Raw genomic sequence first — 23,752 nt, forward strand, 5'->3', positions numbered from 1 at the left:
CTCCCAACTGCACTTTCGCCCCAGAATTGTGATTTTGGCGGTGGCTGAGTGTTGTCACAAATTGATACATGCATATCAGGCTCTGGGCTTTGCCATAATTACGAGGCACTCTCCGCCGGGCTTCCCCATCTGTTCCTCAAAAACTTTCGTCGGACCTACAGTCGCCCACGATGCCTCTGAAGCCCGCCATATCAGCTCTTGCGAGAAAAACGATCAAGATCGCCTACGACGAGCTTGACCGCACCATTGCTCCAGGAGATAAACGAGATTTTGGCAATACGACTCTCCAGAATGTCCGGCAAGTGGCTCTCGACATTGAAAATCAGCTTGCCGCTCGGCAGTCGCTCCGCAACATGCGCCGCCTCATGCCCTTCCTCCAAGGGCTTGAGCACTACTCCAAGGTTGTCGACATTCTGTGTAACGGCACACCCTATTTGCCGTGGATATGGGCACCAATCACTCTCATTTTACGGATAGCTTGTGAGTATGTCGGGGCTTTTGAAAAGATCATCAAAGGTTATTCAAGCATCGCCGAGTCACTTAAGCGCTTTGAAATCCTCAGTGATGCCTTTCTTGGTAACCCGGAATTCCAGCAGACGCTTGCTGTCTTCTACGCCGACATTCTGGAGTTTCACAAGCATGCTTATAAGTTCGTTCGAAGAAGTGGTAAGTAGTATCGACACCATACTAGAAGGGGTATTCTCTGACATTCATAGGCTGGAAATTAATGTTTCTCACTTCCTGGGGACGCTTCGAGAGAAAGTTTAATAATATTCTCGAAGATTTGAGACAACACGGCTCTTTGATCGACCAGGAGGCTAACGCCCGCGATATATCTGAAGCTAAGAAGATGCGAGAAGAAATCCGAGCCTGGAGAAAAGAGAGCCAAAGCCAACTCAGCCGCGAGGAGACTGAGCAGAGCGCGAAGCAATTTGAGGCCATCGCATCGTGGCTAAAGACCAACGAATCTGACCAGCTGGCCATCTTCGACTCGATATCTTTAGAAGTGGCCGAGCACCAAGGAACCTGTGGATGGATCTTGAAGAACCCAAAGATCAGCTCCTGGCTTCAGAACAAACCGAATACTCCAGCACTTTGGCTGCAAGGACCAGCCGGGACTGGGAAAAGCGTTCTCTGCACGCAGCTGGTCAACTTCATGAAGGCATCCAACATGTTTGTCGTTCACCACTTTTGCACCTACCGCTACGTGTCTTCGACCGCGTATGAGCAGATCCTGAAGTCGTTTATTCTTCAGCTTGTCCGAGAGGATGGCGATCTGATAGCCCATGTCTACGAGGCATACGTCTTAGAGAAGAAGTCGCCTACAACCACGGCCCTTGAGCAGCTCTTTCACACTCTTCTTGCCAACATGTCCAACCAACCCAGTCAGGAAGAGTATGTATGGGTTATCATTGACGGATTGGATGAGTGCGAGCTGGACAAACAGATCCGCCTGATACGTTTGATCAACCAGGTTACATCCAAGCCCTCTTTGCCTGGCAGCACTGTGTGCAAGGTCTTGGTGTCAAGCCGTTCCCCATCGAATGCATTGCAGAACCTCCGCAGAAAACAAACTGTCTCGCTCACAGACGAAAAGACCTCTCTGCATGGAGCCATAGGGCAGTACGTCAGAGAGAGGTTGGTATCACTAGACACGAGACTCCGGCAGCTTGGTATAGGTCGGGCAGAAATTGAAGAGATTCGGAGTGTGATCGTGGTAAAAGCCGATGGTGCGTCGTTCGTTTGACACAGTAAGCTCCACTGAAAATCGGCTGACCTTGTCTAGGCATGTTCCTCTACGCTCGCCTTGTTATGGACTACCTCGCGAGCAACATCTTTTATAGTAGCGACGAAATCAAGCAGTCGGTAAACCAACTGCCGAAGAAGCTTGCAGACTTGCATGTTTTATGTTACCTTTTGCCTCTGAAACCCCATGCTAATACTCTCACCAGTTACCGCAAGATGCTAACCCAGATCCTGGTTCAGTTGGACGCTCGCTCCGTGGACCGAGTCAGGTGTATTCTAGGCTGGGTTGCGTTTGCGAAACGGCCACTCCAGAAGCTTGAGTTCCTTTCTGCCATTACATTCAGTCCTGGTGACCCCAAGGTTGATGTTCTTGCGCCTCAATACATACTGGACATCTGTGGGACAATTGTCGAGGAGAGAAGGGATTCAACCCTGGCATTTATTCACATCTCTGTGAGAGAGTAAGAGGCATAGCAAGTCAAGTCTTGGATGATTAGCTTACTGGACTAGGTTTCTTCAAAGCTCTTCGAGCAATATAGTGATCCACAAGCAGCAAGCGCTTCACGAGCATGGTGTAGCAACTGTCACCTGCCTTTTATCTGGGTTTCGAGTCTTTGGAAGCAAGCTTTCTGAACAAGAGAGATTCCTTCGGGTCGGCAAGGGCCTTCATGGGTTTCACGTCTATGCCACCGAGTATTGGAGTGAGTACTTGCTGTCTCATGTTGCAACGACTGACGGGCTCGCCACGGATTCCCCTGCACCACTAACGATTCTTGCTTGCCAATTGGCGGAAGCGGTGGAGGTTTCAGGCCTAGGAAGTGTTGCGGAGCATGATATGGGCACCAGTCAGCCTGATGAGCGCCTCCAAAATCTACGGCAATACCCTACACTTTACAATTGTGTTGGGAGAGCTTTGAAGGCTAGGTCTCTGAAGAATCTTGAGGCCAGATTGCTGGGAGGGTATGGTAAGTAAGACCTCAGAATGAGTATTCTCAATGACTTCTAACCTGAAGTAGCTTCTAAAAGGACCCTAGAACCCTCCAACCCTCGCTTCATGTCAGAGAGCATCTCCAACTTGCTTGAATCGTATCAAGACGTTGTCAAGTCACTACTGGACCACGATCACTACCCAGGTCTCTCTGGGGACGAGATGGAACTGTTCAGAGTCCATTTTGGGACCGCTGCGCTCACTTGCCGATTGGGATCCTGTCCAAGGGCAACATTGGGCTTTGAGGCGGAGAAACTCCGTTCCGAGCATGAAATGTTCCACGTCAGATACTTCCCATGCACGTTTCCCGGCTGTCAGTATCCCCCTTTAGCGTCCGCTAAGGCACTAAGGAATCACATGAGCAAACATCATGCTGTAGTGGCAGCTAGGAAGAGGATTCGCAGGACTGGGCCTGGAAGTGTTCAAAATGACCAACAACAGTCAACGACCTCTGTATTCAGACAGCGCCTCCTGGAAGCTCAGAAAACAAAGGCGTCTGGAAGCAGCCCACAGCCACAACCGCAAGACGACCATTTCCCCCCATGGGAGACGCCAGGAAGCGATGGTGATAGTCCAGAACAGGTCACCAATCATACTGCCCCACTCTTTCTGGGATCCCCAAAGCTCACCGGCTTGATGGAGGTACAGAAGTATGGCCGCAATAGCAGGGAACAGTCCATAATCACTATCTCTTCCGACTCGAACAGCCAAGATCGCCGGATGAACGAAAGTGAGCATGAGAGGCAACCATACGACTGCTCCACTTTGAAGAAGACAGGGGAAGGTCCACGAGATGCTATTACTGACGATCAAGATTCCCTATCTCAGTTCCAGCCAGATGTCCCCCCTAACGATTCCATTTTATTTCGCCCAACACAATATCTAAGCCTCAACGAAATGGGTCTGCGGGGTGAGATGTTTCCATTGTACCTGATGGATGCGCTTCCGAATCACGAGACAATAAGGGGCGCTGCGGGATTGGTGGCTGCCGCGGCGTTTGGTCACTACGATACAGTTAGATACCTCATTTTTCAGGAGGGTTTCGACCCAGACCCACCCGCATGCCAGAGGATCGAACTGTACTCTGTGAAGTTGGAATTCTCAACACCGATTCTCGCAACAATTGGTGGCACACATTTGAAGGTCTTGAGTCTACTCCTCTCACACCCGAATTTCGACCCGACAAGGGGTCTTCTTGACCGATCATACGCTGAACTTGCCGAGAGCCGACGGGGTGTAAACTGGCGACAAGAAAGCCTGGTGCTGCAGGCTGCTTGCCGTGCCTACACGAAGAGAGGTGGCTTTCCAAAACTCCAAGTTGCTCAACCATCAGAGGAGCAGTTTGAGCTGGAGGAACCGCTGCCCTCTCCAATTAGCGACACAAACGTACTACATGACTTTGACTTTGAGTATTTTCTCCACGATAAAAACGGCACTAATGACGCATGAGCCATTGGTAAGCGAAATGGGGCATGACGAAGGAAACGTTGCTGCAACTTGTTCATAGGTGAATTTAACTGGTGCCGGGCAAACACATTAAACCTGTACCGTGAGCATAGCACTGAGAGAGGGCTTTCTTTCCCATATACATAACAACTGGCTTTGTTATTATAGCAGATGCCAGGTTTGGATACTTGTCATAACGATAAACAAAGAGAGAAAGAATAGGAGGAAATTACAAAGCAAGAATGTTTACCCCAATAAAAAGGAAAGAGAGCATGCAGAAAAGAGAAAGGCATGATACTATTGATCGTTGGGATCTATTCCCGCTCCACCCCGGATCCTGACGTAAGGCACATGAGCTTTTGGGAAATATGCCGTCACAGGAGCCACTTTGCACTTGAAGTACGTCCTCCACGAGAATGGTTTTTGAAGCCCGCTCTTCTTGTATGTCTTGGTCTCCTTCTTGGAGCAGGGCATGTCCATAGAGAGCGTTGTCCACCGGTTATACGTCGCCACCTTGGTCTCCATGGCAAACGACCCGTTGACCACCGAGAAGCCCCTAAGCTCGGCGTCCATTATTGCCATGCCGTTGCTATACGCTAGAATATGGGTGGATAGGTACTTCCTCACTAGGTCGTCTGCTGCGTTTAGCTCGGCGATCAGAGCGGCGTCTGCTTCGGGTGAGTCGGATGTGAGTTCCGTGTCTGGCCAGATTATGTTTGACCAGCTGAGGGACCATGTGCTTTCCTGGGCATCGCTTGATGGTTGCTTGTATTGTTTGATGATGTCTTGGAGTGGGGAAAGGTCGGCTTTGATCTGCTTGGCTAGTTCCGGGACTCGCTGGACGATGGGCATGAACAGGAATAGGTCGCTGATCTTTTTGAACTTGCCCTGCTTGATCATGGAGACCAGACTGGCAGCGTCCGGATACTTTTTGATGTCTTTTCTTAGTTGAATCATGTCATCCAGTCTCTTTCCCAGCTGATTAGCGGGAACGTCAAGGGGACCTCGGACTGGCCAAAGTCTGTTGGCAGCTTCGATAACTTCGTCAACTGCTGGCAGTCAGTACGTTTTGCATTATCACGAAGGTTTTGGAGACGTACCTTTGTCGAGGAACTTTAGGACACCCTGCCCATCGCACCTTTGAAGTTCCTCGCAGATCTTTTGCTTACTTGAATCGAACTCGGCTCGCATAATGTCGTAATTCGATGCCAGAGAGTTAGCAGCCTCGTTAATATCGTTGACCCTTTCTTGGATGCGAGTCAGGGCACCATCCCATTGAACAAGTACCGACTTGATCGGGGGCTCCATCAGTTGGAATGAAGGGGTTAGATAATTGTTGACGGCTGTGCTGATAGCATTGGCGTTGCAGTTGCCGGCTTGACATGCGGCGACTACACGAGCGAGAGATTGGAAGACTGAAAGATCAATCTAAGATTTTAAGTTGAGCATCAATATCAATGCAGTTAGTAAGCGCAAACAAGACTTACCTCTTTGGCTTGGGCGACAACCCACGGAGCGATGGATTTGAGCACGCTCGCAATGTCGACCTTGTTGTTGAGGATTGGTAGACTGACTTTCCCGAAGCACTTGGACAGATTAGATGAGAATTTGGGAGGCATATGGGTACGGTACCTTTTCAATACTAAGAGTGTCGTCCGCGACCTTTGCAGTAGCTGTCGTCATCTCGCCCCGAATTGACATGGCAGTGAAAGAACCAGTCGTTGCGAAGTTTTGCAGCCGGGTGAAGCAGCCACAGATGGCCTCGGCTGACTTGATGAACTTGTCTCCCAGACCCTTGCCGAGCGCCCTCCGGATCTCATCGCAGAGATCGACCTCCTTGGTGAGAATGGTCAAACTGGAAGGGACTTGTACCGATTTCTTCTCCCATCCTAAGCTAGTGTCAGTAAACCTCTTCTTCGTTATCTTAAGGGCAAGGCTTACCGGGGATACAAGTCCATCCCCGACAAATCCTGAGGGGTTTCTTCAAGGTCGGGCAATTCCATGCCGCCCATAGGCGGCTTTTGCATTTGTTCCACTACCTAGTATCAGCATGAGACTGTCTATGCGTGCTTATTGAGCCTGGCCTACCGTGGGGACCTTGATTGTCTTCATGTTGACCTTGACACCACTCGGCACGATGACTTTGATCTTGCATGTTGACACTTCTTTGACGCCAGCGCAGATGACTGGTAGGGTATTGAGAGCAGCATTCTGGGCGATCACCACTTGCACCAGCAGCATAAATGGCAAGAGAGATGGTAGTGAGAGCCGCATCTTGATAGATGAGTTGAGGAGCTTTGACGCATCGACAAGACACAGGTCAGCGACCACTTTAAAAGTCCACCAGACTAGACAGAAATAAGGGGCTGTTGGCCAGTTCAGCTGAATCCCTAGGGCTGAGATGGCGCTTTTAGAACGGGACCGCGCCAGCCGAAGGGTTAACAGCAAGAAGCAGTCCTACGAGAGACATCATCCCGCAAAGAGACAATTCAAACGAATGGCATGGTGCTAGAATCGATAGCGTCCCTGGTGATGGCAGCGCCAAGGAATCTAGATCCAGTCCAGGCGCGGCTGTTGAAGGGGGTCGTCAGCCACAGTTCTCCATAGCCCCGAGACAAAACGCCATAAAGACCGGAAATGGCCTTGGTCTAGGTTCACCGGCTGCGTTCGAAAGCAATAAGTGGCTCGGGTTTCATCGTTTGGCTGAAGGCGTCAACCAGCATGACATGGGCTGTAAGCATGGCGTTGTGCCTTGCAGGAGATTGATCATGCCGGCATTGTATTGCGCAGACTGGTGCCACCATTCCTAGCTTCTGTAGATATGGTTAAAAACAAACTATTACGCGAGAGAAAACGCCCCAGACGCCGCTATAAGCCCGTCAGTTAAGCACAAGGCAGACTACGATCAAGATGAAGAGGGACGGTGAAGTGCGGAATGTTCAACTATAATGATTGTGAAACCATCCATGCGTTTAATGCCATGCGCTAAATATCTAACAAATGATGCAAATCTATATGTAGGCGCTCAAATCAATCTATGCCGTCTCACCACTGGAAGCTCTCTTCGAAGTACTCTATCCGTGAGACCCCATTGTGCAGCAGCTCTACAACCGTCTTTCTAGCTGTATCTGCCATCTGTGCAGGACCACAAGCAACGACTGCGACGCTCTCGCTGCCTGCTTTCTCGCTTGTGCTCCTCACAACTGATGGCGCATTTATGCGGCCGTGGTGGAGTGTTACTTGTGATGGCCAATCGTTGAGTTCGTCTTGGGGTGTATGCGTTGTGAGATGGATCTCTACGCTGAGATTTGAACTTCCGAGAAGCTCGCCGATGTCGTTGTGAAGGACATCTAACGCAAAACCGGGTTCTCTGACTGCCCAGTGGATCTTGACGGATTTGGGGGCGATTGGGCCGGTCAGTGCTTGGAGGTAGGATAGTGGAACGACAATGCCACTACCGCCAACAACGAAAACAACGTTGTCGAAGAGATGGAACGGCTGGGTGTGTCCATAGGGACCATCGACGAGTACCGTTTGGGGCACTTTCCTGGGCCATGCCGCTTCGGCAGCGTCTCGGAGTCTTGAAGTAAAGCCGTCGTATGGTCGGACGAGGAAGGTCATATTACAGGCGTCAGGGTAAAGACTTTGGGTCTCCGCGTTGTCTGAGCTTGTGCCGGCGTTGTCTGCTTCGAGGAGAGGAACCTGCTCGCCCATAAGCTTCGCCGCTGGTTGCCCTTCATCTGATACTGTGGCGACGGTAAAAGGGTGGCTCTCCCAACAACGAGAGCCATTTAGCACGTGTATATAGTAGTAAGTTCCTGGAGCTGGCTTGTAGAGACTTGTAGACCAAGGGATTACCAGTCGGACAATGTTGGAGGAAGGGTTGTAGATGGATGTCGCTCGAGTATCCCAGAACTTGGGGTTGAAGGCTGCGATTCGGAGAGCTCGGAGGACGCGGTCACCAACCCAAATGAAGCAGGGAACCCAGAACAGACCATCAAATTGGCCACCGAAGATGGAGACATGACTAGACTTGATCAGTATTAGTTCAGGGGAAAGGTACAACTTCTCTTACCCAAGCATGGTGATCAATACGATGATGGACATGACGATGTGAACAACCAGGAACAATTCGTAATGCTGACGTCGGATCCAGTAGAATGATGCGCCGATGAGAAGAGACATGAAGATGGTAGCCTGCATATGTTAGTGAATAGGGGCGTGGATAACAGGGCTGAGAAACATACCACTTCACCAGTCCACCAGAATGTATATAACCACCAGTTGACGAAAGCCTCGAAGCCACCCTCTAATATCCAAATAAGCATGAGGCCCATAGCGGGGATGTACATATCGCATACCATCAATAACAAGGAGTGTGTAACCGATGGAGTGGATGATGGCCTGGACAGTAGCAATGCGGGCAACCCAGCGATGGAAGTTGTTGTAAGTTCCAAAGTCCCATCCAGTAAGCCACATGAGAATGTTGTTCCTCATGCCAAACAGCCAAATGAGCGGAAAGTTGGCAAATGAGATGATGCCTGTGCGGTCGGAAGCGTAGCGAAGGATTTGTCGCTTTTTGGTTTCGAAGCTAGAAGTAGAGGTGAGATTCTATCGTCATATACGGCTGTGGTTGGCACCTACTAGAAGTTCTTGGGGGTGATTCTGTATCCGTGAATGCTCAGCGCAATATTAACCAAGAGGAAAGCAACCAGAGTCAGGGACTGTATCCTGGGCGGCACAGTTCCCCAACCGATTTTCTGAGCACATCGATCCCCAAACGTGGCTGGCGTAGTAATCGAACTCAAAGTCCGGGTGTAGAAATTGCCCAATTTTGATCCAGATCCTGATGGCTTGCTCCGAACCATGCGCAAGGCGGCAATGTGTTGTCCGACATGGTTCATGATTCCAATAGCGATAACGACGGCCCAGAAGACGACCATGGCAGCGCTGTTGCCGGTCAGCCCATTACTTAAGTGGTAGAGTGAGTATCTTACCCATAGATAAAGTGGTACCAATACACATAGGCAACAGCGTCCTAGAAACCCAGTTAAATCCGCAGTTTACCGATCTGATTTGGCTGCCTACCAGCGTGTCCCACCAAACGCGAAAGAAGTGCTCCGACGGAATCACCACCTCTCTAAAAGTGTGAGACTGGCCAGTCTCATTCAACTCGAACCTTCGAACTTTGGCAATATCATCGGCACTGTAGTTGGAAATCAAGCTGAATGGCGGGAGAACCGTATGCGCGCGCTCCTGGCATGTTTCGTTGAGGGGACCCAGCCCGACGGTTCGAGCCCCAGGCTTGCAGTGCACATCGAGACATAGGTACAGCGAGATTATGGCTCGCGGGCTGTAGCACGGCTTGAGCAGGCCCGTCTGGTTCCAAAGTGTCTCATCGAAATGCACCGGCTTTAGACACGCCTGGCAGGAATCGTAGCAAACCTCATCGGGAGACCTGATCGCAGCGGCACGGACTGGCGAGCTCCATATCGCGATGTACGAGGCTAGCACAGCCAGAGACGCTGCGAACTTCATGGCCGGCAGCTCGCAAAATGTGTCGAGGCAGTTTTGATGGCGGACGGGTGGGTGACAAGGGGAGGCTCGTGCGAGGTTTTTTATCTGATCATCTGATAAAACGCGGCACGACATCGGCTCGAAGTCACGTGAGTGATCCTACGGAATCCTTCAGGCCGAATGACCCGATGTCGCTGGCTTTCTCCACAGTTGGGCTTGGTTGGCAACTTGGCATCAGGCGCGTTGTTCCTGACACTCGTTCGTTGGAGAATCACGCGCCACGAGTTTGGGGGTCATCTTGATCGATTGTGACAAGATTGATAACGATTCAAGGTGTCATCTGGGGTTTTCACTCTGCCAGATCTCGCGCGTTGGGGAGACAAGACCAGCATTAATTGCTCACTAAGTGGGTAGGGGAAGCCACCTGAGGACCCTGATGTTGGTTTGTTCGGGTTGCAGGTACATGAGCTAAACTGGATGGGTACGGTTCGGATGTCACGCTGATGCAGTCTGGTGATCGTTTGAACTTCAAGTGTCACAGTGAGTGTGCCATGGTTGCATGCATTCAGTTGTATTTACTGATTGAGCTAAGCAGCCTCAGAAAGAGTCTAAGATGAGGCTGTTATCAATAGGTTGTAAGAATGTACAAAGGTCGGTTTGTCCGTGGTATCTAATTTACAGAATCATGCTCATCATCGCATCTACGAGGTGTAGGTGCAGCTGTTGGGCTTCTCAACCTCAGTGGTGCGGGCAGAAAATCCCAGGCAGCCCTCGTTGCCAGCAGGGTTGGCGACACCGGCGGAGACCCAGATGCTCCAGGCGCCCTCGATGCTGTTGGGGCAGGCGAGGAGGCTCGCGCCGTCGAGGGACAGGTTGCCGTCCTTGTCAATCACCCAGCCCTTGACCTCGCCGTTCTTGGGTGGAGGCTGAGCACCAGTGGTGTATCCGAGCTTACCCTGGCCTTTGCTAATGTTAGCGGCATTACTTTATTTCCTGGAACAATGCTTACCCATGCCAGATCGGTCGGCGTAGAGCTTCTGGGGAGGGTTGTCGGTAGAGTAGAGGTACAGCTCCCCGTCCTCGGTCAAGCTGAAGGTGGCAGCGCCATCAGACTTGGTGTCGCAGGTAGCGTTGGAGTGAGGGAGATGGAGGAAGAGGCTGCTCTTGGCGGCGTTGACGGTCGCAAAGTGGATGTCGCTGGCGGAGCGGAGAGCCAGGATCTGGAAGGGTCCGGGAGTCTTGGCAGCGTCGGCAGCGGGAGCGGCAGCAGCGAGGCCGCTGAGGACGGGGAGAGCGAGAAGAGTCTTGAACTGCATATTGAAGGATTTAAAGTGGTAAAAGGTGAAGTGTATTGGTGTGTGTTGTTGTGGATTGTGATGCTTTTATGGTGTTGATGCTGTAGGATGACTTGTACAAACAGCCACCAGATTGGGTTCTTACAATGCCCTTTATATAGCAAACAAAACGAGGCGACACAAAGATCTTCATGAAGATCTTCTCGTAAACGAGTCTATGCGTAGGGAGACAGCGGGCCCTTCTGACATCATTCCCCTCTAAAGAATACGAGAAAAACGCACCCCAGCTCCGGGGCTTGGCTGGGGCCCGCATTGTCCACGCCTCCTGTAATGACGGCACTTTCAGGCACTTTCAGGGCCCTTCTCAGTGGTTGGAGCGGGACTCGGCCGATACTTGGGGGTCTGATGTTTATTACTCCGGTGACGGCATTCACAGCTCATCCCGACTCTCCACCAATTGGCCACCCGCAACTTGGAATGCCGCCCTCTATCAGCCCCTATGTACGTCTCCACAACAGCCAAGAGCCCAAGAGACCCATTTCAAGAGGCCATCACAACTGGGGACTCGTCTGTTTCGTGCGTTTACCGAGGATCAGCTGTAACGTACCCTTGAGGCTTCCGGAAGATTATTGCCACCCTTGCATTCCGCAGCTGCCGGAGCTGGGCTATGCTGTTTTTAGTACCTGGGGGCACGCTGACGTATGCCATTTTTATTGCTGGGCTCATCCTGGGGGAAGATGGGAACCTTTTGGACTTGGGGAATGGGAAACACGAGGTCGATGGAGGGATGCCATTCGAGGGTGTCAGGATCGATGATTGTCGGTCTGTCTTACGAGTAATGCAGGGAACTTGTTTCATGAGGGGAAACACCTGATGTTTGTCTCCAGTTGATGTCACTCTTAACAGCATCCTCAACAATATGGAGGCCTCAGTTATTAAGTCAATGCGTATACGCGGGTGGCATGTAATTGGCTGGGGCGTACAAGCGAATTCTCATGCAGTCTACGGAATCCCATGTAGGGTAATGGGGTTAAGTCAAGTCTATGGTCTAGTCACGCTGCCACCTAGGTAGTGAGCATTCCCTTGGGTAATTTAGGCATAATTATTTAGAGTTCTACTTCTTTGTTATTGTTCTATTAAAAGATTCCTCTCATCCGTTGCCACGTCATAAAAGCTGGTGCATTCTCTTAGAGCTATGGATCGTCTTGTGCCATCAAACCTATTATATGGCTCAAACCACGGGCCTCTTCCCGCAGCGCTCCAGTTTTACTCCATACTATACGTCTTGGCAGCAGTGGGTGTCCTCCAGCCTCAGCAATTCGGTAACTTTCAGCCTTTGTCGTTCTGGACTCATCTGCTCGCTCAGGTTGCACTTCTCATCCGAATCACTGACAAGAGCATGAAGTCGGATGCGAATTCCCTCCTTTTCGTGAAAGAATCATCTCAATTCTAATGACATCTTAATTCCAATGAATAATACCGTCCAGTGCTAAGCCATGGGCCCTGGTATTGAACCCTGCTCTTCCTATCGGCAGTTGAGGCAGACGGAACTACCCGGTATCATTCTAGAATCCGAATAACTTACTAGAGGCCCATGTATACTCGGTGAACTTAAAATAACTACTTTTAACTAAGCTAGTATATCATCTCGTTGCGGTGTAGGCTTCTTCCTCACGTATTCGCACTCACGGTGGACACTCTGCTCCGCTGTCACCCCTTGCTCAATATTAAGTGGATGCGGCAGAACGCAACGTGATTATCATTGCGACCCTCCAGCCCCTTTATATATTCGGGCCCCTCGCCATATCTAGTACTGCTCTTGTTACCTCTGGATAAGAAGTGTGGCCTAACAGTTTTCCATGTCGTGAAAGCACTTCAAACACATATTATCTTGTCACGGTCTTGTCTAAACAGTTGTTAGGGTTAGGTAAGGCATTGACCAATGTAAGTAGACTTCCTCTAACAGTGACGTGTCTAGAGTCCCCGAACCCGCACTCGACCAGAGTCTACCCTCTGGCCATCTCTCTTGGTGCTGTAGAACCTTGACTTCCTTCTAGTCCCCCTTCAACATTCTGACCTCAACACTCTGGCGACCACTCACTAACAGATGAGCTATCTACTCCAAATCCTCAATCATTTCTCCATTGCGCTCAAGGCTGTCCGGGACACTGGTCAGGGGAATTTTCCTCTTGACGTTGAAGCTTGCTTCTTTCCCCCAAAAGACACCATGCCCAGTAGCAAACACCCGATACTTTTTCCAGAGATTGCCAGGATCCTCTTCTAGATCATCTATCAGCTTTGGGATCGCCCACAGCTCCCTCGTGAATTTGGCGTTGAAATGCTTTTCGACCAGGTCAGCAAGCCTGCTGTATGTGATGGTGTCTCCACTCAAGTATACCATGTGGTCCGAATCTCCCTTCGAAGGGGCATACACCACCTCAGCGACCATCTTGCCGATATCCTCGGGTAGAGTGATGGTGGTTTTGTTCTCCAAACTTCCCAAAGCCCTTACCACTCTCTTCTTGGCATCGACAACGCCGAACGACGGGAGGAACAAGTACGACATGAACAGTCCGGTTGAAATGACGGTCCAATCAATGTCATGCTGTTCACGCAACATCTTCCTAACAAGCTTGTTGTCGTCGAACATCCCCCCGTAACTGGCCTCCGGAATCTGATCGAAGTCAAGCCCAAATTGCCACGGAAAGAAGCGAGGCACCTTGGCCTGAAGCGCCGCCTGGATGACTTTCACCTGAGTGCCTTTGGGCATGCCGTACCCAGCGCATTGGATGACGATGCCATAGGGCTGGAAGATGGTGGCGAGCTCAGAGACGCTTGCTGCGATAAAGTCGCCGCTCTGAATCCTGACTCTGAGGGATTGGATTTCGTCGATGTTTTGTTTCTTTGCTGGAGACGGGGAGCTAAGGGTCTCAGGTCGTAGCAGAACTGTGATCTGAGTTGTTTGTGGGCGCTTGGGGGAGAGAGCTAGTGCTCGAAGGACAGAGTTCCCGAGCTCACCAGCTCCCACGACCAAGATAGATGACATGGAGGATATTTGTTGAGGCACTGAAAAGGATATTCTTAGATGTCTGCTGGGCGACACACGGTTGAGAAACTGGGTGGGGGATGAACAGATTGATGTGTTTTGATAGCGGAAACGGCCTATTAAGTAGACTGTGGTCTGAAGATATCTTTTGGCGACGCTATTGGGAACAAAATGAAGAAAGCAGACTGTTGTTAACGTTGGCTGCACATCACGCATGGCGGATTTGTCATGGAGATGCGAGAGAAACCAACTTCTCATTTGATCATCATTTGCAATCAATCGCAATTTGTTTGTAATAAAGTCAAGACTAGACCCTCTTGCTCAAAAGATCAGCCTGCTGTTCTACAAATTAAACTCGAATTCTGTGTAGTGATCGCCGTGGAGCGCCGTGGAAATTTCGGACGCCGTGGAGGTTTCGGGCGGATGGCGGGATATGGGCCAAAAAACTTGTGGGATAGCTTCGTTATGACTGAGCCATCCATATGAGAGAAACTAATGAGCCATCAGTGGGATTTCTATAAAACTTGGCGTAGAGAAAACTGCATGGCTTAATTCCCAAGGCAGTCTCAGCATTGTTTATCCCCTGAGGTTATCTTGACATCTCCTTCTTTGGCTCTTTTCGATAAGTCACTTCCTGGTGCATTTACAATGAAAACCCTATCTTTAGCTTTACAATGGACGACAGCCCTGTCGTTTTTGAGAGTGGTTGGGGCTGATCCAAGAGTCAAACTTGGATACGCTACCTATGAAGGGACGTCACTCGACAATGGGGTCGACCAATATCTGGGTATGCGTTACGCTGCACCTCCTGTCGGCGACAATCGATTCAGGTGTGCAAAGGACCCCATGCGAGAGAAGCATGTAATGCAAGCAAAAGAGGCTCGTTTCAGTCCGTAAGGTTTCTTGTACTTGTTCCAATATGCTGACGATCCCCATCACAGCACGGTCCCGTTTGCTATGGCGTCCAGGAACTTGCATTCGGCTCTGTCCCCGTTCCTCTGTCCGAGGATTGCCTGTTTATCGATGTCTACGCCCCTTCTAATGCGACCGACTCCGAACTTGGCCGACTTCCGGTAATGCTGTGGCTGCAAGGCGGCGCATTCGTGCAACTTTTCAACCCCAACTACAACGGAACCGGCCTGATTGAAGCCAGCGGCGGACGCATAATCGTCGCGACGTTCAACTATCGTACTGGTCCCTTTGGCTTCCTTGCCAGCAAGGAGCTCCAAGAAGAGGGCAACCTGAACATTGGACTCCAAGACCAGCGGGCAGCTATTGGTTGGGTCCAGAAGCACATTTCCAAGTTTGGCGGCGATCCTGAGAGAATCACGCTCTTTGGAACTTCTGTCGGTGGTGGAGGTGTCCTGCTGCAGACCTTGGCGTACGGCGGCAACCCCCCTAAGGGAGAAGACGTCAACTGGCGGGCAGGTATTGCGGCAGCCACTTATGTGCCCCCCTTTCGTCGTGTCCAAGACGTCGAGTTTCAGTATCATCAACTGCTGAATGCCACCGGTTGCGACAACCTCGCCTGCCTACGCAGCCTCAACTCCAGCGTCGTGCAAGCTGCGAACTTCGGACGCGCTGCGCCCGGACAGGCTGATCTTCCGCTTTTCCCGTACGGCCCGGTCATTGACGGGGAGCTGTTTACCGACACTCCATATGCGATGCTCAAAGCCGGCAACTTCTCCAAGCATAGGCCCCTCATTGTTGGATCATCCCATAGCGAGGGGACACTCTTTGCTCCACAGGCGAACACGACCAAAGACATCTCTTCTTTTCTCAAAACCCAGTACCCGGACTTGACCAATGCCCAATTGAATAAGGCGGAAGATCTCTACTCGTGCGTCCCAGAGACTTATCCTGGCGTCAACGTTTCGGTGTCACCACTACACTACCGTGCTGCTCAGATGTACGGGGATGCGGGGTATACTTGTCCTGCACTCAACTTCGCTTCAGAATTGAGCTCTGCAGGAGTTGGCATCTTCCTGTTTCGTGACAACATCGTCGACGCCGCAGAGCTGGCTGCTGGTTACATCGTGCCCCATACGTGGGAGACCCAGGCAGTCTGGGGACCTGAGTACGCGACGTCATACGTCGCTCTCCCTGGCGCCACCAGCTATAATGCAGGTGGCGCCAACAGACGCATTGTTGGCCAGGTGCAGAAGTACTGGACTGATTTCGCTCTGGCAAAGGGTTCTCTTGACTCGATCAGAGGCGATGGCCATCCAAAGTGGAAGAAGTATGGAAAGGGTCGTAGGTTGAGGCTGCAGACTAACGCAACTGCTATGGAGCCTGTGGAAGCATACGAGCAGGCTAGATGCGATTTTTGGGAGGCGACCGCTCCTAGCATGCATATGTAGGAAGAAAGTGCCGGCTTGTTCTCTAAAACGGGCAATCTTGTAGTATGCTATTGAGATTGGACAGAGTTAATAGATAAAGCCCATCTGACGAAGTAGACACCCCCAGAACCCGAATGACTGACAGCCCTCACGTAATGATTCATTGATTCATACGGCTTCTGAAGTCTACTCAACATGGACCCTCTCTCCTTCTTGTTCATGCTGCTTGTCATCAATGTTCCTTGCCATTTCGGATGTCTCATTAATCGTGTAGCGGCTCATGTCTCTATTTCCGACAAAGAGAGGGGCATCCGAGAACAGACGGTTCATTTCCTCAAGGGGCAGCTTCCTAGTTTCTGGCAGCATGGCCCAGAAGAAGATGGCATTCGTCAAGTTTGTCACCTGTGAGACAGAGAGTAAGTAAGGGTCTTTAAACCATCGACAGTTTCTGACTTACGATGAAGAGGATATAGAAGCGCCACCCCACATTCTCCATTCCAATAGGGGTCACTTGGCCGATCATTGTGCTAAAGTGTTTATTAGCTCTGTAGCCGTTGAAATACGCTGGTGAATAGACCTACTTGAACGCGAAGGATATCATGGTAGCCAGGGCCACACCCTTTGCCCTTGTAGCTGTGTCAAAGATCTCGGCCGGCACAATCCAGGCTTTGTAAGTAACGCATCATGTTAGCTTGTATCCCGTAAGAGGCGTAGGGTCTAGACATACAAAGAGAGCCCATGCTGGCGAAACAAAAGTTAAACAACCATGTCATGATGATGAATCCCCAGTGAGCTCCTGAGTTGTCCTCAGAGGCAGGAAACTCGGCCATCAGGACGGTACTGACGATGTACGTCACGCACATGGCAAGGTTTCCACTAATGATCATGATTCGACGACCAACTTTGTCGACAAAGGCCATGATGATAATCTCGCCAATGAGCCCAATGACAGAGTTGATGGCTTGATACCGGAGGGTGTCCGTGCCGTTGATGCCAATTTGCTTCTAGGATGTGCGTAAGCAAGATATAAGTTGCGAGAAGAACAGGTATCATACAAAGATGGTGACAGAATAATACTGGATGGCCGAGATACCCGTCATTTGCGTGGCAGCCTGGATAGCGCAGGCAAGCATGACTCGACGAAAGTTGGCCCTGGTGCGGAATAACTCAGACAAAGACTTGGCCTCGGCTTCAGCTTCTGTGGCCACCTGGAGCTGGATCTGCTGGAACTCGGCCATGACCCATGGGTCATTGGTATTGCCTTGAGAGTGCAGTCTCGCAAGTGTAGCGAGACCCTGTTCATCCTTGCCTTTCTGCAGCAGCCAACGAGGCGACTCAGGGAACAAAAAGATGAGGGCTGAGAGAATTCCAGCTGGGGCAATCTGCAGACCAAATGGGATCTGCCATTGGCGGTCGTCGGTGAAGCTGACGTAGGTTCCGTAGCTGATCCAGGCACCGCAGACGCCACCGACACCAAGCATAAACTGTTGCAAACCTGTGACGAGTCCACGAATATCTGGGTGGGCCAACTCTGCCTGATACAGCGGAACAATCATTGTAAGGATACCGATTCTTCAGAGACAGGTTAGTCAGTGTTTTGGACTTGGTCATGGATGTGGACCTACCCGATTCCGCCGATGAATCTACCACTGATAATGTAGCTATAGTTTGGGGCACCCGTCTGAAGACCACCGCCAAGGCAGAAGACAAGGCCACCACTCAAGATGGTACCGCGTCGGCCGAAATAGTCACTGATTGTTCCAGCGATTGCAGCTCCGACAAAGGCACCGGCGGTTAGAAGGGACGCGACGAGACCGATTTCAGCAGTCGAGGGAGTGAATTTGTCCTGGAAGGACTGACTCGCAACGACTGATGTGGTAATGGCCTATTAGTAAGGGCAAAAGATGATAGGTTCGGTGTAGGTCGTATGCTATCCATACCTTCAGCCACAATAGTGAGATCATATCCATACAGGAATGATCCTACGGCCGCAAAGACACCCACCAGAAACTGATAGACTCGAGGGGGCAACGCCATGGTCTTGGTAGAGAAGGCTTGATGGTATTGGCAATGCAAGTTGATCTGTTTAGTAGGCAGGTTTAAGACAAGAAGCGAAGTTTGCTGATCATGGTTCGTTTGGGAAGGGAGAAGCTGGTCTCGATATAGTTGACCCATCGCACCAATTTGTCCCGAAGAATGGCATAACATAACAATCCTCGGGCCGCTTTGATACAATGATCTGTTCAGCTGTACTAAAACAGTTGGTTGACAAATGTCATGCGCTCCAATCATACTCACCCCTTACGGGGGGAACCTGGGGTTAATGCAGATCCCCGCACACGGCGATTGATTGTCTGGGGTTGAGTGGAGAGAACATGGGGAGACAAACGCCACTACGGAGAGTGAGCCAGTGATATCTATTTAATCCCGAAGCTAAACTTGTGTCTCTTCATCAAGGATCAGCTTGTGACCTGGGATGAACTCATGGAGTTGGCATCTTGGACAAATGAAGAAACAACGACTGTTTCGGGCCAACTTCCGGGTCAAAGCTCGGCTAGTTAACTCCCTTTGTTGTCCAAAAATTCATCTTGTCCCTGGTCACCAGTTTTCAGAACATGGGCCGAGATGCAACCTTTCAGTAATTATCTCGGACAAGCAAACGCCGACCTAGCAAGGGCCTCGGGAGAGTAAACAACGAGTTTGCATGGGGACTAACTTGGATATATAGACACATGTGAATGGCAACTCTTCAAGCTAAAGCCCACTTCCAGACAAGACCTTCTTCGGAACATCTTTCATCACTTGGATCCTGTCATGTTGTTTCTTGCATCAATTTTACCCCTTGTTCAGGTCGCCACGACCCTGAGCCTTACCGTTGGCTCATCCGGCGGTAATGCTTCCAGCCAGCTGTTGTATGGCTTACTCTACGAGGTTAGTCTACAGCGTGTCAAACTGTACGTCTCTCAACTGTTTAACGAAGCATCTAGGACATCTATCATTCCGGAGACGGCGGCCTCTATGGCGAAATGCTTCGCAACCGGGCTTTCCAGGGGTCCGGAAGAAGCAGAAGAGCAAGCTATGATCGAAACACGGATTTTTGGAATCCTGTTGGTGGAGTGAACCTTTCTATTGATCAATCCGAGCCGAGTCTTTCGTCCAGCCTCGGGTACCACCTGCGAATGGATGTCCCAGAAGGCACGACGGGCACTGTTGGCTTTTATAATGATGGCTTCTGGGGCTTCAGTGTTGATGCGGCCAAGCGATACATCGCTAGTGTGTACGTCAGAGGAGACTACAATGGCGAGGTGGAATGTTATTTCAAAAACACCATCTCTGGCCAAAAGCTCTCGTCCTCCAAGATTAAGCTGAACCAGAAGGCCTCGGATGGATGGAAACAGAGTTCAACACCGACCTTCAAACCCACCGTCGCAGCTGGAAACGGAAACAACACCTTTTACTTTGCCTTTGACGGTCGTCAGCTTGCTGGAAAGAGCATCTACTTCAACCTCTTCAGTCTCTTCAAGCAAACATATAAAAATCGCCACAACGGTCTCCGTGAGGATCTGATGGTTAGCCTTGAAGGTCTCAACACGAAATGGATCCGGCTTCCTGGCGGAAACAATATGCAGGGCTTACGACTCGGTGAGCACTGGAAGTGGGACAACACCATTGGAAACCTGAAGGATCGCCCCGGAATGCTGGGCGTCTGGGGGGACATCAACACAGATGGGTTCGGACTGCTGGACCAGATGCAGATGGCTCAGGACTTGGGCCTCACTGTCATTCTCGGAGTGCACGCTGGGTTGTATCTCAACGGCAACATTATTCCCCAAAACCAAATGCAGCCCTACATCGATATGGCGTTGAATGAGTTGGAGTTCCTCACTGTAAGCTTTCTCTGTGTATCAGAATACACCTAACTAACCATATCTATAGGGCGACCAGTCAACCACGTATGGGGCCAAGAGGGCCGCCTTGGGATACACGACTCCGTTCAAAGTGGAATGGGTTGAGATCGGCAACGAAGACTACCTCAACAATGGTCGCTCGTCTTACTATTCCTACCGCTTCATGGTTTTGTACAATGCGATCAGGGCAAAGTATCCAAAGATGAACATTATTTCCACCATCAACCCATCGCCATCACCTGACAAGGGGAGCGGAGGCATGATAGACCTCCACATCTACGACAATGAGCGTCACTTTGCAAGCCTCTACAACACATTCGACCAGGCGAGTCGGGACTACCCCGTCTTTGTGGCCGAATACGCCGCTATCCGGGCTGGTACGGGAACCGGAGCCGAAATAGGAGCCCAGACATTTGGAATGGCCTGTGCCGAGGCCGTCTTTTTGCTTGGATGCGAACGAAACTCTGACATTATTGTTGGCTCGGCTTACGGTGCGTTGATAAAGCACTATGACGAAGAACCCAATACTGTCGCCGTCATCAAGCACACTGCTACTGAAGTGCTGTACACCATGAGCTACTACGTGCAGAAGCTCTTTGCTGACTACATGGGTACCGAAACGCTTCCCGTGACAGCCACAGAGGGGAGTGTTGGGCCGACGTATTGGTCTGCCACAAAGGGCAGTGAGGGAACCATCCTGAAGCTCGTCAACTACAACGGCCCGACAGGCGAAGACGCTGCAGTCAAGGTGACTTTCAAGGGGTCAAGCGCCAGCACGGCAAAGCTTACGCTTCTGTCCGCCCCTGGCTCTACCAGCGTCAACAACTTGCCTTCGATGGGTGGAGAGGCCAGCCAGATTACCGTCAAGACCATTAGTGGTCAGAATGGCGTCTTTTCCGTAGCCTTTACCAAGGCCTACGAGATTGCTATCCTGGTCGTTTAGTAGCTAGACTTTTACACTATGCCTCTTACACGGCTAGCATCCGAAAGGTCCATGGCGTTCTAGCCTATTATTGTGAACACACCACTAAGGTTTTTAAGATATTTAACAGCAAACTTTTTCTGAAGGTGTCCTATAGTTTGCCAACTGATGGTTGTTGAATATGAATTTCACGCCAAGTCAATTTCCTAGTTGGCCTTTACCAAATCCTCGATTGTCTTCTCATAAGCTTCAGGCTCCCTTCCCAAGAGCTGCCCCAACGTCTCTGTTACCGCCTCTGTCTCTCCGGCTCTGATAGCCTCCCATGCCGTAGCCCAGGTTGTGGCGAGTTCCTTTGACCCAAATCTCCCAACCACCTGAGTCTGCGCGGCATACTCATCCACGCTGACTTGTCTAATCCGAACGCTTTTATTCAAAGCCTTCGACAAAACCTGGACGGTTTCAGCCAGTGACCATGGCCGCGGTCCCGTGAGAGTGACGATTTGGTTTATGTACTTGAATTCCGACGGCGACTCAACATACGAGGCAATGAGTCGCGCAGTTGCCTCCCCCAATTCATCTCGCTTCACCCAGCTTATGCCAGGCCCCGTTCCGTCGTGAGGAATGAGAATCTCACTAGAAGGGTTCTTTATGTCGAAGAAAGCAGTGTAGATCGGGAATGATTCGCTGTAGAGTCCTTCGCGGATACTCGTCCACGAGAATCGAGAGTCTTTGTGGGCGAGTTTCCTGAGATGAGCCTCGCTGTCGAGATGTGCTCCCATGACCTCTGCTTTCGTGGTTTCCTTACCCAAGGATGCAAAGCCAAGGGACGAGTAGAATATGTGCTTGACCCCAGCTCTATGAGCGGCATCAATTGCTTTGGTTTGGACCTTGGTCCTGTACTGGTGAACGTGGCTCGGATACGAAATCAGAAATAGCAAATCAAGTCCGCCAAAAGCAGACTCAAGGTCCTCGGCGCTCGACTCGTATGAAGCTTGACGAGTAGTAACGCCATTGTCAATGTAACTTTGAGGCACTTTTTCAGGGAATCGACTGATCAGGGTGACCCGATTATTTGGAAAGATTGATAAGAGGTGGGAATAAGTGCTTGTCCCGAGCGCCCCGGATGCGGGGAAGATGCCGATCTGCGTCATTGTTGAAGATATTTATTGCTGTTTTTGTTGGTTCTTGAGGTTGTAAAGATTTGATGCTAAAAAGAGGGGAAGGATTGATCTTTTGAGGAGCCAAGAGGTTAATACTGTAACTCTTCTGACTAATACACTGAAAGATGACGTGATGTTAAGACCGATATCACCGTCGTCTATGAGGCGATCAAGAGACCTTCACAAAGTGTAGGGTGGCACTTCGTGGCAAGATCGCGTCAATTTGTAAGCTAAGCATTTACTTGTAGCTGGAATGTCAAAATAATAATGTCCTTGGGGCTTGGTCAACGTCTAAGAAACCGGTCAAGTATTCCATCGAGAGCAACAGCGAGTAACTGAAGCATGGGTAAGGCAACATTTGTGATCTGTATTTTTGTTCATGTTGAAGAATTTACTGAGAGTGAAGTCGGACCACATAAGCTTTCTGGGGTTCTCCAGGCCGGGACCAGGTGGTTGCATGCCGCCGTTATCCACGAACAACAATCGGCCTCGAAATAAGAATCCTGGTAGTTACCGTTGCCATTTCAATATATCTTGCCTCGAAATGTCATGTCTACATTTTCTGAGCCGGTCAGTCAATCGTCAAGTTGATGTTGCCCGGCTTCACGGATCGCTCCCGACTCCAATGCCGTTAGTGCCATGCACCAGCCGATTAATTAAACCCCCAGACAAAGCAAGTCAGATGAAGGGAACGCGATGACGTTGCCCCTCATTCCCATTGACGGATAAACCCAGCCACGGCTCAGAACTACCGACCTGCCAATCATGGCTTAGACACTCGCGTCAACTCTATATGATGTGGTTGCACAGCCAAGATCTTAAGCAGGCATCAAAGCTTCCAGAAGCCTTATCGTCTTCCATTACAGGGTAAACCATCAAGGTCCGGGGCTCCGGCGTGCTCGGGCTTCAACGTTTGTCCATAGGGCAACGCAAGTGCCGGGTCTTTGGGAAATTAAAGGGGCCACTTGGCAAAGCTTAATGCTGAAACTCTATATTGGTTATGCTGACCCGGTACTACCGGACAACAGGCTAATAAGGCACAAAAGTTTGTTAAATAAAGGATTAAAGGATCATCGCTGTCCAATCTCGGGTGCAGAGTGGGATAGAGCAGTTAACAGGAGGCCTATTACCCACGGGGTCTTCAGTGCCAAGCCAGAATGGTACGTTTATTGGATGAGCATAACAAGCACAACCATCCGGGACCGGAAAGAGCCGTGAATTCAAACCACCGGGTCTACTCTCCAGGTTCTATCCCGCATGCCCGCGGACCCCTTCGATGTTGCCAAGCTCGCCGTGCAAGGGTCCCATCCTAGCTAGTTGCTCGAATGACACACACCACTACGAACTCTCTTGAACAAATCTGGCTCATACGGAACTCAAATCAC

At 50.5% G+C, this 23,752-nt stretch overlaps 9 protein-coding genes across 9 annotated transcripts; 3 read left to right on the forward strand and 6 right to left on the reverse strand.

Annotated features, from left to right (window-relative positions):
* Positions 1-170: 170 nt before the first annotated feature.
* Positions 171-3,139, forward strand: NECHADRAFT_20921 (uncharacterized protein; the record flags this gene model as incomplete). The annotated part of the gene is made up of 5 exons (XM_003041509.1): positions 171-666; positions 717-1,385; positions 1,787-2,143; positions 2,244-2,711; positions 2,880-3,139. Coding segments are annotated over 5 exons (2,250 nt in total), but the record flags the coding sequence as incomplete, so codon positions are not given.
* Positions 3,140-4,477: 1,338 nt separating this feature from the next.
* Positions 4,478-6,454, reverse strand: NECHADRAFT_77240 (uncharacterized protein; the record flags this gene model as incomplete). The annotated part of the gene is made up of 6 exons (XM_003041562.1): positions 4,478-5,229; positions 5,281-5,608; positions 5,668-5,766; positions 5,813-6,074; positions 6,122-6,219; positions 6,269-6,454. The coding sequence occupies 6 exons, from the start codon at positions 6,452-6,454 to the stop codon at positions 4,478-4,480; spliced, it is 1,725 nt and encodes a 574-aa protein (XP_003041608.1).
* Positions 6,455-7,225: 771 nt separating this feature from the next.
* NECHADRAFT_34876 (uncharacterized protein) lies at positions 7,226-9,718 on the reverse strand (the record flags this gene model as incomplete). Its single annotated transcript, XM_003041563.1, has 7 exons — positions 7,226-8,207; positions 8,256-8,377; positions 8,428-8,489; positions 8,542-8,771; positions 8,825-9,130; positions 9,178-9,218; positions 9,269-9,718. 7 exons carry the CDS (start codon positions 9,716-9,718, stop codon positions 7,226-7,228), a joined length of 2,193 nt encoding a protein of 730 aa, XP_003041609.1.
* Positions 9,719-10,231: 513 nt separating this feature from the next.
* NECHADRAFT_103636 (uncharacterized protein) lies at positions 10,232-11,111 on the reverse strand. The gene is made up of 2 exons (XM_003041564.1): positions 10,707-11,111; positions 10,232-10,658 (listed from the first exon to the last, which is right to left on the reverse strand). The coding sequence occupies exons 1-2, from the start codon at positions 11,011-11,013 to the stop codon at positions 10,399-10,401; spliced, it is 567 nt and encodes a 188-aa protein (XP_003041610.1). The 5' UTR covers positions 11,014-11,111; the 3' UTR covers positions 10,232-10,398.
* A 1,997-nt stretch (positions 11,112-13,108) lies between these two features.
* NECHADRAFT_34937 (uncharacterized protein) lies at positions 13,109-14,038 on the reverse strand (the record flags this gene model as incomplete). Its single annotated transcript, XM_003041565.1, has 1 exon — positions 13,109-14,038. The coding sequence occupies one exon, from the start codon at positions 14,036-14,038 to the stop codon at positions 13,109-13,111; it is 930 nt and encodes a 309-aa protein (XP_003041611.1).
* A 729-nt stretch (positions 14,039-14,767) lies between these two features.
* On the forward strand, positions 14,768-16,368 carry NECHADRAFT_13764 (uncharacterized protein; the record flags this gene model as incomplete). The annotated part of the gene is made up of 2 exons (XM_003041510.1): positions 14,768-14,899; positions 14,980-16,368. Coding segments are annotated over 2 exons (1,521 nt in total), but the record flags the coding sequence as incomplete, so codon positions are not given.
* A 195-nt stretch (positions 16,369-16,563) lies between these two features.
* On the reverse strand, positions 16,564-18,414 carry NECHADRAFT_34943 (uncharacterized protein; the record flags this gene model as incomplete). Its single annotated transcript, XM_003041566.1, has 7 exons — positions 16,564-16,779; positions 16,835-16,904; positions 16,959-17,043; positions 17,105-17,381; positions 17,433-17,949; positions 18,003-18,246; positions 18,318-18,414. The coding sequence occupies 7 exons, from the start codon at positions 18,412-18,414 to the stop codon at positions 16,564-16,566; spliced, it is 1,506 nt and encodes a 501-aa protein (XP_003041612.1).
* Positions 18,415-19,191: 777 nt separating this feature from the next.
* On the forward strand, positions 19,192-21,228 carry NECHADRAFT_91575 (uncharacterized protein; the record flags this gene model as incomplete). The annotated part of the gene is made up of 3 exons (XM_003041511.1): positions 19,192-19,308; positions 19,365-20,264; positions 20,314-21,228. The coding sequence occupies 3 exons, from the start codon at positions 19,192-19,194 to the stop codon at positions 21,226-21,228; spliced, it is 1,932 nt and encodes a 643-aa protein (XP_003041557.1).
* A 185-nt stretch (positions 21,229-21,413) lies between these two features.
* Positions 21,414-22,358, reverse strand: NECHADRAFT_34886 (uncharacterized protein; the record flags this gene model as incomplete). The annotated part of the gene is made up of 1 exon (XM_003041567.1): positions 21,414-22,358. One exon carries the CDS (start codon positions 22,356-22,358, stop codon positions 21,414-21,416), a length of 945 nt encoding a protein of 314 aa, XP_003041613.1.
* Between the last annotated feature and the right edge of the window lie 1,394 nt (positions 22,359-23,752).

The sequence above is a fragment of the Fusarium vanettenii genome, assembly GCF_000151355.1.
Source record: "Fusarium vanettenii 77-13-4 chromosome 3 genomic scaffold NECHAsca_44_chr3_2_0, whole genome shotgun sequence".
Taxonomy (NCBI): domain Eukaryota; kingdom Fungi; phylum Ascomycota; class Sordariomycetes; order Hypocreales; family Nectriaceae; genus Fusarium; species Fusarium vanettenii.